The sequence below is a fragment of the Papaver somniferum genome, chromosome 5 (assembly GCF_003573695.1).
Source record: "Papaver somniferum cultivar HN1 chromosome 5, ASM357369v1, whole genome shotgun sequence".
In the NCBI taxonomy this organism is placed as follows: domain Eukaryota; kingdom Viridiplantae; phylum Streptophyta; class Magnoliopsida; order Ranunculales; family Papaveraceae; genus Papaver; species Papaver somniferum.
Window position 1 is genome coordinate 58,050,024 of NC_039362.1, and position 17,958 is coordinate 58,067,981.

General features: G+C 36.1%; 1 protein-coding gene and 1 long non-coding RNA gene across 2 annotated transcripts; one reads left to right on the plus strand and one right to left on the minus strand.

Annotated features, from left to right (window-relative positions):
* Positions 1-3,904: 3,904 nt before the first annotated feature.
* On the plus strand, positions 3,905-5,304 carry LOC113277442. The gene is made up of 2 exons (XR_003324935.1): positions 3,905-4,647; positions 4,786-5,304. It is a non-coding gene; the product is annotated as an uncharacterized LOC113277442 (long non-coding RNA).
* Positions 5,305-8,265: 2,961 nt separating this feature from the next.
* Positions 8,266-11,558, minus strand: LOC113281649 (putative kinase-like protein TMKL1). Its single transcript, XM_026530437.1, has 2 exons — positions 10,042-11,558; positions 8,266-9,224 (listed from the first exon to the last, which is right to left on the minus strand). The coding sequence occupies exons 1-2, from the start codon at positions 11,417-11,419 to the stop codon at positions 8,584-8,586; spliced, it is 2,019 nt and encodes a 672-aa protein (XP_026386222.1). The 5' UTR covers positions 11,420-11,558; the 3' UTR covers positions 8,266-8,583.
* Positions 11,559-17,958: the final 6,400 nt, after the last annotated feature.

Sequence of the window (17,958 nt, forward strand, 5' to 3'; positions counted from 1 at the left end):
AGTCAAAAAGACTATTGATGAGGTCACTTTGATAGCAGTATGTGTGAAACGTTGTCCCTGTCTCCGTCGCCTAAACAAGCGTGGAATGCAGGATCCAAGGCAACTATCATGTACTTGCTGAAAAGGAACATGCGCTTAGAGTATCTAATCATGTGGTCAAGTTAAATGGGTGCTTCTCTCAACTAGTTCGTTATAAATATATTCCTTTGACGACATTCATACAAGTATTGTGGGTAACATCTTTCACTTAAGTCAAATTGCACACTTCACTTTTCTATTTCCATTCTTATCTATCCATGTGATTTCAGTATGCGAGTGTTGTGAAAACGTTGCAACAAGTAAATGACTATCTTAGTGGAGTTTTGCAATCAGGTTGAATGACATACGTAAGTAATTACTTATGTGTGCGGATTGGAATGCATGGAGCTAAAGAACTTATGCAAGCTAATTATTTGGCTTTTTGCTTTGTGTCTATCCTTAGTGGTTCTTCCAAGGCGAAAAATTGGAGTAGGTTTTGTGGGAATACCTCTTTTAAGCCCTCACGAGACTATAACTCGTCCACTAGGGACACCTAGGGGTTTAAAGGCCTGTTATTCATGCTAAGAGTAACCGTATCCTCAAAGAGATGGAGTTGTTGTATTTAGGATTGGTTTTATTTAGTTTGCTCGAGGACTATCAAAAGCTAAGTGTGGGGGAATTTGATAAGTGCATAATTCATATGATTTTAGTGTCCATTCCATACTTGTTTTAGCTATTATTCTTGCATGTATTTGTATTATTACTCTTGTTTTCTATTATTTGCCTCTAATAGGTGAATCATCCAAAAAGGAGTTACAAAGTGCTTAAAAGATACATGAAGAGAATTATTCCAAGTATCCAAGTGCCCAAGTCCAAGAGAAGTGGAAGAAAAGCGACGAAAAGGAGCGAAATGCTCAATATCAAGAGAAGGGCAAAAAACCGATCTTAACTCATTCAAATTAAGGATTTCTCATTACCATCTTCAAGATAATTTAAAGATAAAAAGAATTCAAAAAGAATGAGGTTATTCCGAGTTCGGATGAAGAAGTTGTGGCCAAAATAGTTTTATTGAAAACCAAAGACAGTGCAGTCCGCGAACTGGGTTTGCGGACGGGGTTCGCAGACCTATTACCGAAAATATCTGCTGGAATTTGAAGTTTGTGGACTGGGTTCGCGCACTTATAAAAGGGGAAACGTGTATTTACATCTTGGAAGACCTAAGGTCACGTTTGGGAACGTTATTTCGGTATTTTTGGGTCGGTTCCCAAACCTAAACCCAATACGTGAAGGCCAAGCAATGTAAACCTATAAAAAAGGTATTAAGTTATGTGAAAAGATATCATCTCTACACATATCATTAGGTCACGAAATTTCTAGGGTTTGAGAGAAGAAACATCACACAGAGCGATTATCAATCGTAACGTTATCTCTTACTTTTCTCATATGTATATCATGGATGCTTTTACATCCATGAGTAGCTAAACACCTATTGATTGAGGATGAATTCTAAGTTGTAAACTTGATTTGATTTAATATATGAATCTATTTTGATTTCTTCATATGATTATCGTTTGTTTCTACTATGAGTAAATATTATGATTGATTGATTGATTGTTCTAGGTGGCCAACTAAATCAGTTTATTGATTAATATAAAGCTAGTAAAGGGTTAGGATATCCGTGTAATTGTTGAATAACCCCTACACAAGTAAAAAACGTGAAACCTTGCAGAGGGATTCTGTGGAGCAATCGCGTGTAGAAACAACACTAGAAATTGGACCTTGCGCTAAGAGTCTAACTACTAGGATTAACCTAAGTCACAAAATATAAAGCATTTGACAAGCTACACCTTGAGTGCTCTACTACTTGGTGGTTTGGACGAATAGAATCTGGTATTCGAGCGCTTCGGTACCCAGTGACCAAAGGACTTTAGGGAATAGCACTGCTCTAGCTGCTTTTCTATGGTTGGTGATAATCTATGATTAATGACGAATAGATAAATATATTAACTCATTGACGGTTTATATACGAAGAAGGATTCCTCGATCATATTTCTCTCTATTGATTACAATACAATTTTATTTTCTTTGATTATTTTATTTTGTTTACAATCTAAAACAACCCCCCCCCCCCCCCCACCCCACCCCACCCCATTGTGACACTTTGACAACTAAAACTCACTGCTCTTCGAGGGAACAATCATTACTTCCATTATATTACCAGTTAATTGTGTGTAAATAAGATTATTAAGTTGATTGCACTCACGACACACATCACTTTGTACCTAAGGCAAAACCCTGATTTGAAGGCTATATAAAGGAGACATCTAGCATTGAGCAAACCTAATCCCCACACGTCTGTGTGCTACTAGTGCGCTCGCTAGAGTCGATCTCCATTAACCTTTGATTTTCTTCTCTAAAATCAGGTTAACGACTTAAAGACTTCATTGGGATTGTGAAGCCAGACCGATACTACTTTTATCATAGTTGTGTGATCTGATCTTGCATCTTCTATCGTACGAGTACAATCGATTGATTGGCTTGATATCATGAGAGTTCTCCGATAGGAAAGATAAAGAAGTCACAAACATCTTCGTCTTACTGTTTGTGATTCCTCGACAATCCGCTTGTGTAGTCAGGAAGGATTGTAGAGAGGTGATTAATTAATCTAGGTTGTTCTTCGGGAATATAAGACCAGATTATCAATTGGTTCCTGTTCACCTTGATTTTATATCTTAAGACAGAAAAAAACCTAGGGTTTATCTGTGGGAGACAGATTTATCCTTTGATAGAATTTTCTGTGTGAGACAGATCTGTTTATTATCAAGTCTGTGATTTGGGTTACATCAACTCTTGGTTGTGGGTGATATCAGCTAAGGGAATCAAGTGCGCAGTATCCTGCTGGGATCAGAGGCGTAAGAGTACAAATGTACCTTGTATCAGTGGGAGATTGATAGGGGATCAACTATAGTCCAGTTCGAAGTTAGCTTGGAGTAGGCTAGTGTCTGTAGCGACTTAATACAGTGTGTATTCAATCTGGACTAGGTCCCGGGGTTTTTCTGCATTTGCGGTTTCCTCGTTAACAAAATTTCTAGTGTCTGTGTTATTTCTTTTTCGCATTATATTTGTTATATAATTGAAATAATACAGGTTGTGCGTTCGTGATCATCAATTGGAAATCCAACCATTGGTTGTTGATTGATATTGATTGATCCTTGGACATTGATCTTTGGTACCGTTCAAGTTATCTTTCTTTGATAAAGACTCGCAGATTTCTATTTGTTTGAGTAAAGATCAAATCGAGAGATTGAGATATAAACTCTTTGATATATCTTTTTATTGATTGAGTCTGACTGTCTAGTTGATTCTCATAAAAAGTATATTGGAGTTTGTCCTTAAAGATTGCTAATCGAATTATTGGGTGGTGTTGTTAGACCCACGCTTTTTCAATAAGGTGTGGAGTTTTTGAAGACTTCAAGAATGGATTGATTTTCGAGGACGAAAATGAATAAGGTGGGGAGAATGTAAGGACCCTTAAGCTTGTAAACACTATTAGACTGGTCAAGAGACGTCTTAGCCGATAATGACTCGATTAGTTTAACATGAACGTTAGTTCATAGAAATTAACCTAACAACGATTTAGTTACGAAACTAGCACCGTTAGATATCTCTCGAGAAGTTATGCGAAATGGACTACTCGAACGTGTCATTCGGATACTAAACGAAGAAGTAATCATCGGATTAGTGAGAAGGGCAAAATAGTCTTTTTTGACATTAGACCGATTGGGACTTCCCTTAACATTCATCGGGTGTTCCATAAATTTCCTTTGGCCTTATCAACCCAAATCGAGAGGATAAACTCCCATTAATTCTTTTCTTTTATTTTCTCTTCTTCTTCTTTCTCTTTCTGCTTCTCTTCTTCTTGTTCTTCTTCTCTTCGTCGATCTTAAAACAGAGGAATGGATATTGAATCTCGTTCAAGTAATATTAGGAGGTTGATAATATGATGGTGTTGAAGTTGTTTTAACTTCAGATGAAGAAGAAACGACGGATCGAAGATAAACAGAAGTTAGGGTTTCTGAGTAAGGAATTGATCGAAGAATTATATGGATTTGAGCATGAAGTCGATAAATTGATGATGGATTTTGTGTGTTTGAAACAAGTGAGAAGAGTTAGCTGTTGATTTAGGAATTAAGTGAAGATCTGAGAAGATTGGGGTTTTACTGGAAGTCGAATTAGAGTTCCAATTAGTGATGTATAAGAAGAACTGAGGACTGGGTTTAGTTGATTGAGGAACATGGTGAGGTTAATTATATGTTGGAGTAGTTCTGAGGAAGAATTAAGAAATTAGGGTTCATGTTCCTCCCCAAATTAAGAACTAAGGTTCTGTTTTTGAGGATTTTGAATAAGAGGGGAATTAAATGATAGGTTTGATAGATTTGAAGGTTTGGTTGTTGTATTGAGTTTACATTAGAGAAGAGAAGAGTAGGGAATTGAATTAGGGTTTAGTTGAGAATTTTTGTTGATGATGGTGGTATTGCTTCAAAGGGAGTTCAAACTCGGGGGAGACGGGAATTATGGTTTCGGCATCAGTGGGTGGTAGAACAACAATTCAGGGAAGACTATTGTTGGGTAAGTCTCTTTGTTTCTTAATATCACCTTGAAGTTAAATTATTTACTTGGTATGTGATTGAATAGATTCAGTTGGTAGAGTGAGTTATACAAGTGTGGATTAAGCATAGGCAGTGATTATGGTGTATGGTGTGTTAGAATGGTTGCAGGTGGTGACTGAGAAGAGAATGTGTTTAAAAGTTGGGGTTGAATTGTTGATGTAGATGGGATTGAGCTCATAGTAATACATCTGTAGCTGTTGGTGATGTTATGAAGCTGGATTGGTATAAGTCGAGATGATGTTCTTTAATTATTGAACATGATTGAGATGCAGCTTTAGATGAATTGGTAATGGTGGTGTTGATGTCTGAAATGGTTGGAACGTAGATGAATGTTTGGAGTCTTTCCAGTGGGTTGAGGCTATATTACAGTTCATGAAAATAGTGTTCATGAGAGTTCTGTTTGAGCTAAGGCTATAACTGAAGAAGTTCAATGAGATGTTATGTGATTGAGTTAGATGAGTATGCTGAGTTGAGTATCTCTTATAGGAGCTTAAAGCTGCAACTGCAGGTAGACTTAATCTTTGATTGTAATTGGAATTTGTAGTTAAATTATGTGGTTCAGTTAAATTAAATATATTAATATTGTAATGAGAGTTTTAGATGTTTTTAGATTTAATTGAAATGGTAATGAAGTAGAAGTTGAAATAAAGTTTAGGTGTGTGTTGCACAATGAATATGCAGTAGTGTTCTCTGGCCTGTGCAAGAGTTTTGGCCTTGTGTCATTCAGCCTGGTCAGGATCTGACTCTGGCTGACTTAGTCCATCTGACTGAGTCGAATCGGGTTGAATCGGATTTGACCTACTGAGTCACTAGTCTTGACTCGTTGACCATTGACCCTATATTTTGACCTGACCTTGACTCTGTTGACCGACGTTTACTGTTAGTTGACTCTTGACCGTCACTTTGACTGTTAGTTGACTTAGTTGGATTGAGCCTTAGATTAAGGGGGCAGTTTAGTAGACTTGGGCTTAGACCTAGTATTCATATTTTGAATGTTTGGACCCTTATGGTCCGAATTAGCTTTCGGTCCCTTCTACAAAGTTTTAGATGTTCATGAGACTTAGCTAGTGGATTATAGAAACCAACCTAATTGATTTAGTATCCTTAGATATGCTAAAGATAGACAATAAAAAAGGTGTAGAACCATAAATGGACTCAAAACCATTAGTTAGACTTGTATGATTCTTATGTGAGCCATTTTGGCTAGACTCTTAGACTTCTTGTGTGATTAAGAGTAAGTCTATTAACAACGATCAATTCAAAGGATGAACCAGTGGATCGTGGATCTCGAGGTAGGCGTGGCTTGTCATCAAAATAGGTGGGAATACTTTAACTCTTTTGAAACCATTCTTGTTTCTTTTACAAAAGTTTATGTTTAACAAACACATGCATTGTTTGTTCGTGTATCTCATGCATTGTTTAGTTTGTATTATGATTATTCTGTTGAGTCTTTGAATCTTTCCATGAATTGGAAAGGACTTGTAATGTATGTCATTATGAATTGCTATGGGAAATAAAAATTTCCACGTGTGGTATATAGGATAAGCTCCTTCACATTTATACATAGAGCTTTTATGATATATTGGTCGCCAGTTTGCGAGTTCGGAATTGCCGACATCCATATATACTATTAGGTGTGGATTTGCGAGTTCGGAATTACACAACCATATTATACATTGTTTGACGAAGGAGTTTGTCCATATACATGTTTGTGCATTTCCAGTGACTTAGTCACTTTGTTGTTTGGGAAAACATGTATTGTTTTCCGAATCTTGCTCATGATTTCTTTAAAGTTAAATGTTATTCCTGCTGGGCACCCCTTTTAGGGATGATGTGCTCACCCTTTCCCACTTCCAGTTTCAGAGACCAATCAAAGTGGCGCAGCGAAAGTTCCGAGAAGTTGACTTCGTTAGTTGGTTATGTTCTGATATATTTATTGTTTTGTATATTCTATTTGTAAACTAAAATGATTATTTTATATGTATCATTTGAGAGGAATTCTTGTATATATATTTCAGAGCGGGGATAGTTCGGGATAAGTTTTGTACCAGATTTCTTAATTGAATGTTTAAGTAAACGATTTAGATTCTTAGTGCCTCTTTTTTTTAGCTAATCTCTTGGATTAATCAGCTGCTAGCTTAGGGGGCGCTACAGTAGACTAGAAATCAAGATATAGTTTTGATCATCTAACATTGACAACAAGCTTGAGATAGCAAAATTTGCGAGTTCGTCCGAGCAAGGCTCTGGCAGTATTACTTTAGGGTTTGCATAGATACCGAAAATGTGTTTGGTTAAAAAAGAAAGTTCAAAGATGTCAACGTAATACATCTGAACATGTGCTTAACTCTTACTACTTAAGGTTCAAGTATTTTCACTAAATACTCAACGCGATATCCAATAACCAAAATATTCTAATATCTTTTAGATATTCGGGATTATATGTTTTCCATATCTCAGAAGATAAGCATATCTCTTGGTGCCATATTAGTAAAGTATATGTTATATACTAGCTAATATTGGTTGTCATCTAAGAGAGCTTTCGGTACATATGTTGGACTATTGCATACGTCCATTCAGATCATGACACATGTATGCCAGATAAATGGTATTCACAATGCTTACCAACAAACAGAAACACGGTTCATTTCAATCGACTATGCGGGTTCATACGAAGTTATAATACATAGTATTGGTTAAACAAATAAAAAAGATAATGATATTAAATTTGTCATGCCGAAAGCCCAAGAGGAAACTTCCACCAATATTATATGGTGGAAAATCAAGTGTTACAAAAAAATCACCGTGATCTCGAAGCACGTCGTTTAGTACAAACTACACCTCGTTTGGTTGGAAGAATTGGATCCCTAGGAATTCAATTATATGGTAATCTAATTCTTGGAATTGAACTCCTAGAAATTAAATTCAAATCCAAAAGGTAGGAGTTTGGTTGAGGTAATTCAGTTATTTTTGTTTTTACCCTGGAATCCAATTCCATTGTACTATTAAACCAATGCAATAGAAATTTATCATTTTGGAGGGTATTGGATTCCTAGGAATCAAAGTTCTCAAATACATAGAGTTGATTTGTGTTGTTTGGTTCAAGGAATTGGCCACAGTCCCCCAAAATTGGATTACCAAGAATTCAATTCCTTGAACCAAAACATGCTGCAAGTTCGTGTTAGAGGCAGGTCTCCCGCCTCCAATGGACTTGTTTCTGCATTTGAGATCTCAAATGTCAGAGATCCCTCTAGTCCAACTTCAACTGTTAGGAAAATCAAGCTCCTGAAGTCTTCTATCATTGAGTGAGACTGGATGTCACAAAGTTGGCTTCCGAATTAGCACCATAACTGTTAGGAGAGATATAGTCAATTGAGTAAAAACAGTGTTGTAGCACTGCATTAATGGAATGCTAGATTTTGACTACACCGTTGAGCAAGTTGAGTAAATTGCATTCATGTTGTTGCTGAGATTTGCCCAAATTGAGCAAATTGGGCATAAACTAGACAGCTTGCATCTGACAGGGGTGACATGTTCTTACTGAGATTTGCAAATTTTCGAACAATACGAACACGACTGCACCGGGAATACCCTAGTATATATCTTATATAAACGAATGTAGTCATAAACAAGTTTTTGCCTAATAACTACAATCATGAGCCAACCTGGTCTCCTTACTAGTACTAGGCAGACAAAAGAAGAAAATTAGCATACAACTATTTAACCTCTTACAACAAGCTACTCTTAACAGTTTCTAAAGTACCATGACTAGCTAGTATTTAGTTATAGAGCACCTACTCGAAATTCTTCACAATCCAAACATGATAATGAATAATCAGCAAGTTCAGCCTGAAAGAGAGATACCACGAGAGAGCAAAGCAACTAATGACCTCGTCGATTAAAAGGGTGTACCTACTTCGCTTCTCGTTTCAGTTGGACTATACAGAGCAGACCTGTTCCTCGGTCTATTCTCCTCTAATTGTTTGACAACTTCATCCATATTAGGTCTAACTGATGCTACAGGAGCACAACAGCCCATTGCAAGCTTCAAAGCCTGAACTAAACCATCTTCCATCGGACTCCTTATTCCTTTCAAAAGAGCCACATCAAAAACCTCCAGTGTTGTTTCCTCCAAGACTGCAACCTTAACCAATGCAGGTAAATCCACAAACTTTCCACTTCTCCCATCTCTACCCGGCTTCTTTCCTAGCAGTATCTCGAGTAACAGTATCCCAAACGCGTAAACATCAGTTCTTGAATTGCACTTCTTCATCTTTTGAAGTTCTGGTGCTTTGTACCCATCCGTTTTTGCAATGGTTACCATTTCATCTGTGACTGCAGGAACCATTAATTTGTCGAGCCCAAACTCAGTAACTCTGGCAACGAAAAATTCGTCCACTAACACATTTTTCGATCTCACGTTTCCATGGGTTATGGGTGCTTCAAGTCCTGTATGTAGGAATGCTAGTCCTCTAGCTATATCCAGGGCGATCTTGTGTCTCCTAGCCCAGTTTAGCATTGGCTTCCCAGTTCTGCTATCTGATAGAGAATTCCATATTCAGATATAGTTAGAGGGAAGAACACATAAGGAAAAGTAACGAAAATCTATGAATATGGTCAACCAAACAGGTGGTATAGTTTGGGAGACAGGTCGGCCCAGAGCATGAGTCCTTTTCCTTAAACACAATATTTACATATAGAGAAATTCGTAAATAAAAAGAAGCAATTCTATACAAGTCTACAATTTCCAAAACAGGTTCTAGTTCTAGCTCACTCCCTTGTATAAGGCAAGTCACGTGGCATCTAGTCTAACAGTAGTATCCTTCTTTGCTAATATAGATGTTGCGGTTAGAAAATTTGCAGAAAAAATTCAAACACATAAATACAAGTCTACAATTTCCAAAACAGGTTGTAGTTCCAGCTCACCCCCTTGTATAAAGTAAATCACGTGGCATCTAATCTAATGGTAGTATCCTTCTTTGCTAATATAGATGTAGCGGTTACAAATTTTGCAGACAAAATGCAAAAACACATAAGCGTTCTATACAAGTCTACAATTTCCGAAACAGGTTGTAGTTCCAGCTCATTGCCTTGTATAAGGTAATCAAGTGCACCTATTCAAATAGTACTATCCTTCTTTTCTAATATAGATGTTGCAGTTAGAAAATTTATGGACAAAATAAGAAGAACTACGAGAATTAACTATGAAACGAGAGCGTAGATCTTGCATACATGTAATGAAAGAAGTATAACAGCAATGCTCTTTCATTTTTTAATAAAAAGACAACAAATATCCCCAGTTCAATAATTGGATAAGGAATGCAAATGAAGGTGAGAGTGTTGATAATATAATTACCATGAAGAAGATCATGTAAGGTTTTATTGGGAAGATAATCATAAATGAGAAGCTTCTCCCCTCTCTGACCCTGATAAAATGCTCTAAGTGGAACCAAATTTTCATGCCGAACTCGACCAAGTTGCCTTACAACGGGTAAACATGAACTACCATCTTTACAAGTACCTTCTCTCAACAACCTAAGAGCAATAGTTCCTCCATCTGCAAGCTTCGCCTTATAAACTGTTCCATAATTCGTCTTCTCCATAACTTGCCCAGTAGCATTCAATACATCCTCTAAGGTCAAATGTTCAGCACCTTGAAACAAAACAAGCTTACCTTCACCACCACCATTTTCATCTTCTTCTCCTTCTTCATATCCATCTTCATTTACGCCATTATTTTTCTTCCTTCTCCCTTGAACATACCCAATTAACACCGAAGCTGATACTACTAACCCAGTCATTAGTCCAATCACAAGGACTGCAATACCTCCTGAACTCAAACCAGACCTTTTCCCACCACATTTTCCTAAAGGTGGCCCACATAGACCAGGATCATTTCCTTGAAAAGCCTTAGCATCATACTTTGATCCATCAAAAACTGGTAAAACCCCAGTAAAATTGTTGTACGAAAGATTCAGTTTATCAAGGCTTAACCCACTTAAAGTCACAGGAATCTGTCCATAGAAGTCATTATTACCCAAACTAAGCTCTTTCAAACCATTGAATCTGGTGACAAATTCAGGAAATTCACCAGAAAACTTATTATTACTCAAATCTAAAACCTCTAAACTCTTACAAGTAGAGTTCTGCAATGCTGGTTCAGGTGGAGTACCGGTAAGATTATTGTCTCTTAACCTCAATGAAACAAGTCTATCACAAAGGTTCCAGATCGAAGTAGGAACAGACCCTTTTAACAAATTACCACCCAAATCAAGATTAGCAAGAGAAACACTATAACCAAGCTCTAGCGGTATGTTACCTGTAAGTGAGTTAGCACCAAGATACAAACTTTTCAACGAAGAAAGCTCACCAACTTCTCTTGGGATTTCACCAAATAACCCAGCACCAGGTAGCTGAATAGATAGAAGCTGTAAAGATGGGTCCTTAAAGAGTGTTAGATTGTTTCTTTGAGGTAATGTTAAACCATCACATTGAAGTGGTAGACCATTAGAGATAACCCATGTTAGTCCTTTCCATTGACATAAAGGAACAGAAAAGTTCCAAGAAGATAATACAAGATTTTCTGGGTTTCCTTGTAGTGAAGGTTTAATCTTTGACAAGAGAAGTTCAACATCTGAAGATGTTTTAGTGAGTGAAAAAGTAGTAGTAGTAAAGATGAAGAAGAAGCAGAAGAAGAGGAGAACCCAAGGAGAGTAAAGTTTCAGAGAAGCCATGAATGAGATTATGAGAGAGAGTGAAGTGGTTTTGTTTTTCTTTTGGGAAAAGGTTCGGGGTTTTGTTTGACTAGTGAGCAGTGACTACTGCTAGTCCTCCAAGACAGAAAATGTTTTATTTTAAACAGTGACTTGAAAACAGCGGAGCAAAAAGTACATAATGATACTAAGTTAAATGTATAAATAGTACTAAAATCACTGCTCTTCTGAGAAGACCGTTGGATGTAAGATTATGGGGAGATGTGTACTGTGCAGGATAATAGTCCTTGAAACATGTAATCATGGATGTTTGTATAAAATAAAACTGAGATTTTAAAATTTTTTAAGTATTTTTTTCTTGTAGAGAGATGAATGATTGAATGTCTGTGAATGTGAATAAAGTTATGGATTTTCTTGCACGCTCACCTTTGTAGAGAGTTCTGATTTGTCTTTGGATGATAACCAAGCCAAGCCAGGAGGGAGGCTCAGTCAGGATTCCACCACCAAGTCCTGTCTCTTGTCTTTTCAACTACTGTATAAAAATGTACCAAAAGAGATGTAGTGTCATTGCTCTTTGGTATTGCCATGGTGTATCAAATGTTGATATTATTATCCACACAAAAGCAAGCGAAAATAGGTGGGAATAATGAAACTCTTTGGAGTGAAATGTGAAGGTGAGATCACAATATAAAAGCAGATTAAAGGTCAAAGCAAAAAGTCCTGTGTGTGTAGGTAAGCTACTGAAAACCTCCTTTGTTTGGTAATGGACAAGGTGCCTGCCACATTAAAGGTGGAGGAGGATAGGGTGGGTGAGTGAAAATTGAGAAAAAGGGAAAAATATGGCATCTTCGTCAAAATGTCAAAATAATTGCTTCAACAACAAAGGAAAAAAGTCAAAAAGCGTTGGCTCGTCATTTTTTCATATATATCTTGACATCACTCATGACTTAAACACACTATCAAATTTCATGGAAATATAATGCCCCAGTTCATTATGGTTCCTAAACGAAAATATGACTTGGAGACTTAAACAAGTTCTTTTTTTTCAATTCTATGGCTTATGCTGTCTTTACTTTTACTTTTATATCTTTTGCTTTAACTTTTCTTTTTATCTCATAAAATGTCTCGTTTCTTCTCCTTCTTTTCTTATATACACTAGCTGTGCGCCATTGGATGCCCAATGCGTCCTCACGAATTTAAAAATATCAGGAGAGTTTTTATAATTTCTACTCTTGACCATGTCTGGTAGTACACCACCTTTCCTCGGACAGTTTGAGTCTTTAGAGTTGACCATGTTTTCATAGAAAATGTGGGGGCAGAAAATCTCACGCCCACGTGGACGAATCTGGGTGCTCAAACCCTACGAGGAGTATTCAAGACAAGCACGGATGAAACATTCGTAGAACACTTCTTCTACTTTCGAGATGTCTGTCCATTCAACGACATGCTATGCTGACACGTGTAAAGTATTGCCGAAAGATCCACGATCAAGTTTGAACGAGTACTTGGGCATTAAATGAGCAAGCAGAAAAGTCAGTCTGACCGGCAGAAGGACCGGAGAATGGTCGACGAGGTATAATGTAACGAGGATAGAAGCAAAGGCAACATCATTAGATGACAAGATGGAGTGACGATGGCGAATAAAAGGGAACAACGACGAAGATAAATTGTCCCGCAAGAACGCTACAGTGGGTTCAGTGACGAACAAGTGAGCGAGAACAATGATCCTTCATTATTTGTATTTCTTGTATTAAAGGAAGAGAAAATGAAGAAGAGAGGGTTAAGTTATTTAGGGTTCATAACTGGTCTAGAGAGAAAAGTAAAAGAGTGAGTCATATTTGTATTAAGCAGTGAACTTTGTAATCCTCATCCATCATGGTGAAATCAACCCCGTGGACGTAGGTTTTAATACTGAACCACATGGATGTATTCGCCTGTCTCCTTTACTTCAAATGTTTGTTTGATTACCTTAGCCTCACATATATGAGTGATAATCTTGATAGTTGATTAGGATTGTTCTTTAGGTGTGATTGTAGGATTTCCTGCGGTTACATTTTGGCGCTAGAAACAGTTTGGAAGAGTAAAGTATTTATCCTACGTTGGTGACTTTTTCTTCAATATAAGCAGAGATCTTCAAAGACTTCAGGTCTTTTTAGTTCATTGTGTTCATAAATGTTTCAACCTTTTTAGTTCTCTTTCTCAGAAGATTATAGATTTGAGTTTCTACGAGCAAGTCTCTAGAAATACAAAGATTTAACCATAGTATTTTCTGTTGGTTTTCAAAAACTAGGGTTTGCATTCAGTTTCTAGACTTCAAGTCTCTTTCTCAGACACAATTGATCTGAAGAAGAGAACGATGCAGAGGAGGTTTGCAGAAGAAATAAAAGTGGAGAAGAAGAAGAGACAAAGAATAAAACTATTTAATGAGAAAATCATTCTCTATGGTGGTATTTATATCAACAAGAACCGGTTGAATGAGTAACGGGCAAAAAAGGAGAAGTTATTGAGGAAGTGTCGGTTACAAAAAGATAAGCCTCACACGTGGAAGCGGTTATGCGAGAAAAACGGAGACGTGGCGACGATTACGAATTAATAAAGTTCTCTTCCCATCATACCCTGAAAAAACGAGAGTATCCAAATACACCGCAATCTTTTTGTTTCAACCTATAAGTTTGATACAAAGTGTGATGGTTTATGGACAAAGTCGAGACAATACAACAACTTGATATTCACTTGACAATAGTTACGATACAAGACTGATTGACTATAGGATAAATGTCAAGTGATTAGGATTAACGTACAAGTGTATTTACTTTTAATTATTATAAAAAATTATATGTAATTGCGGAAAATAAAAGTAAATAACACACAAGATTTTGTTAACGAGGAAACCACAAATGCAGAAAAACCCCAGGACCTAATCCAGTTTTGAATACTCTCAAAATTAAGACGCTACACAAAGTACAATGCCAACTTTGTATAGGTGAGACCAATTAAACTACCCCTAGTTACTTAGTTCCTTCAGTATCCCTGCGTCTACGACCTATCGGTCATGCACGTGAATCCCAAGACAGAAAATCAATCTTGATTTATTTTATCGATGTAAATTCTTAAGCACTCAACTCGTTTTGATCGTCTTCCAAACAGTAAAGGAACAAAGTTGTTTGGTATCCACTCCAATAATATTTTAGAAAAAGATTTATTGAGATATGACAAAGGCTTTTTCGTTTAAACAAGTAAACTCCTTTGTCGGGTAAGATCAATCCAAATCAATAACTTAGATTCGGATTCACAACTATCAGATTCGATATTGAAGAATACCACCAAATTAATGATAATTACCGATCTAAATGAATTTATGATCAGAAGAATCTAATCTATGTCGGATCCCATCCAATCAAGATGTGTGCACAAATCACGAGACAAGAAAACCAATAATAAAAATCTTCTTGTCTTCAAATTTTCAATTGCCTTCTTATGTACCTATACAACACAAATTTGAATCCACTTATGATCGATCACACACAGAACGGAGTTTGTTAACAATGGATGATCACAAGTTGTCTTTAGATCTAAAAACAGTTCTAAAGATCTCGTTAATACTTTGATCTAGTTAGAGTGACCCTTATGTCAGAAAAGAAGGCTCTCAAGAATAATAAAACCAGTTGCAATCAAAGTTTTAACAACCGTTAGTCAATCAAATTAATAATTGAAAACTAAATTAACAATGCAATTATTTAGTTTCCCACCAACGATACTCGTAGAGTTTCTTGATCCCACATAAGTCTTTAAACAAGCGCTCGTGAGAGATTTCACCTAATTAGGGTATATTCCTCTCCGGATAGATGGCTCCACCAGAAACAACACAAGTGAAGTTTTCCTGGCTCTTAGGATAGTTTGCTAGAAATTCAAACTCAACTATTTACAGACCAAGGTTATTTAATTTGGACAACAAGGAAATTCCAAAACGAAAATATTCTCAAGATATGCAATAAGTACCTAATTTCGTTTTTCCTATTTCCAACTAATACCCAACCTGTATTTGTGAAATCTTTCACTAGAAAATATCAAATATCAGTTTATTACTTAACTAATATAACTTTCCAAGAGATATGTTTTGATTTGCTGGAAAAACAAAAGCATATAATCGAAAACTCTTAATTAAAATATTTTCAATATTGTGGACTGGGATCACCTTAAGTATCAAAGAATATCTTTGGTCAGTAAAAGATAAGAATTATACTCATGTCCACATTATGTCAACATATGGAACTTTCCTAATTAGCAAACCCTAATTCCAAACTCACACAAAATCGTAAAGTAATATGTGAATATGAAGGATCGATTTTTCTCTTGGGATCGGTTCTACCATGATTCCTAACACAGGTTAAGATCGGTTCTACCAAGTCTCCAAACATAGGTAAGGATCGGTTCTACCATGACTGCCAACAATAGCTAGGATCGGTTCTACCAAGACTCCCAATATAGGTAAGGATCGGTTCTACTATGACTCCCAAAAATAGCTAGGATCGGTTCTACCATGTATCCCAGAATAGGTAAGGGTCGTTTCTCAGCATAATTTAAGATCAATTCCACCGCATATCCCAAACTATGTAAAGATAGGTTCTACCGTAGCTCTCAACATAAGTCAAGATCGGTTCTACCAAAGTTATTACCTAGGTTCGATTTGTTCATCCAATAGATTCTTCAATGAAAACCGGACCAAAACGCCTATTGATTTCCTTTCGATTACGTAACAAGTTTCGTATATGTACTTTCTTTAAATATATGTAATTAAATAAACATAGTTTCCTAGGATGAAATCACACCTATATCCAATAAACAATCAAGTAAAAAGTTATATAGAGTATGTGGATGTCACATTTACGAAGTTCAAAAGATAAGTGTTATACTTCGTAATTAAATATTCATCCTTGACACTTTGATCATACTAATATGATCAAGTCTAATACTAGAGTATTAAATATAACCTCGCATGTTATTTTTTTCAATCTTAAACGACTTGAAGCAACGATAGGAATGGAAACAAATCATGTCAGTATCACAATACCTCAAGTGGAAGGATGGTGTCTTCATTATATTCGATACATCTTCACGTCTTCGGGTCTTCAGAGTAATACTTGTATGTCTCAACATTCCTAGACTTTCTAGTCTAACCTAAACGAATGTGGTCTCTAGTACATCTAATCAAGCAACTCTAATTGAGTTTCGATACTAAAATATGACAACCAAACTTAACATACCAATGCTTGGTGGGTTCAACCGAGCAATGCTCTATCAATCTCCCCCTTTCTCAATTTTAGTGACAAAACTCTAATACATATGGAGATAAACGAATAACAAAATAACACATTCTTCATACGCTTGATTCCAAGTTCAACAACACAATATCCTGCACATATTCAAAAAATAAATGTTGTTGTTGACATTTGAATAACAAAATCTTTACTCCCCATACAGGAAAGCTAGGTAAATATTCAATCCGAACATCTTTGTTATTGCCCTTTTGTAGTAAGAAATACTACACATCAAGATGATATGTTTCTCCCCTTTAGTATATGCTTTACCCTTTTGTTAGATATAAAGGTTTAAGCACATATATCTTTTCCTAGTAATCACAAATCACTTGTTTATTCCATATATTTCTCCCCTTTTTTGTCACAAAATTGACAAAGAAACAAATAAACATAAGAGCAAACCGAAAGGATCTTACAAATCCATAAGACTTGTACAACCTATAAGAGTTAAGCACAAAGGTTTCACATACCATTTTAGAAAACCAATACTAAAACTGAAACTATCTACCTAAGTAATCTTTGCTTTAGTATGTTATCAAGGAAACAATTTCCCGAACCAATCTTCCCTTAGTCCGATTGATCAACCAATATTACTTAGTTACAACCGAACCGATTATGTATGTATAATCGCTTTATTCGATAAGACTCAAAAGAGATCAAAATTAACTCAATTTCTCTTATCAGGTTCTAATTATTCATGGAATAACTTAGACCTTCTTTTAGATAAGACAAAAACTAGGTTAGTTAACTAGCTTTTCTTATCAAGGAATCGACTAGACTTGAATAATCGAATCCTAATTTCCGACAAGTTTGAACTAAGATTAGTTGTTTTTATCAGGAATCAAGATACTAAACAAATGATCCCTACTTTGTTAAGAATTTTTTTTTTTGATACCAATTCAATAAGTCAAAAATAGAGTTGACATAGTTTTTCTTAACCGGAACAATTGAAAACACAATAATATATCCATACAATCATAATAGAAATATCAATTGTACCGAGTTTCGTTAAGAAAAAGCACAACATATGCATAAAATCAAGCTTTTCTTAACAGGATAAACGATCAACTAACACAAAAATCGTACCATACATTTCGACATGACAAACTAAGATCAGAATTAACTTAGTTTTCATATCAGGAAATATTATAAGCATAATTCTTCCCTTGGTTTCCACAACCACTCTCCCCACAAAGATATATCATTAAGCACCAGTTCAATAAGAACTCCCATCCATTAAGT

Excerpts from the sequence above, each read along its gene's own strand:
- LOC113281649 (XM_026530437.1), bottom strand. The coding sequence starts at position 11,419 with ATGGCTTCTCTGAAACTTTACTCTCCTTGGGTTCTCCTCTTCTTCTGC. Across the intron at positions 9,225-10,041 it reads CTTACATGATCTTCTTCATG|ATAGCAGAACTGGGAAGCCA; the intron begins GTAATTATATTA and ends ATTCTCTATCAG.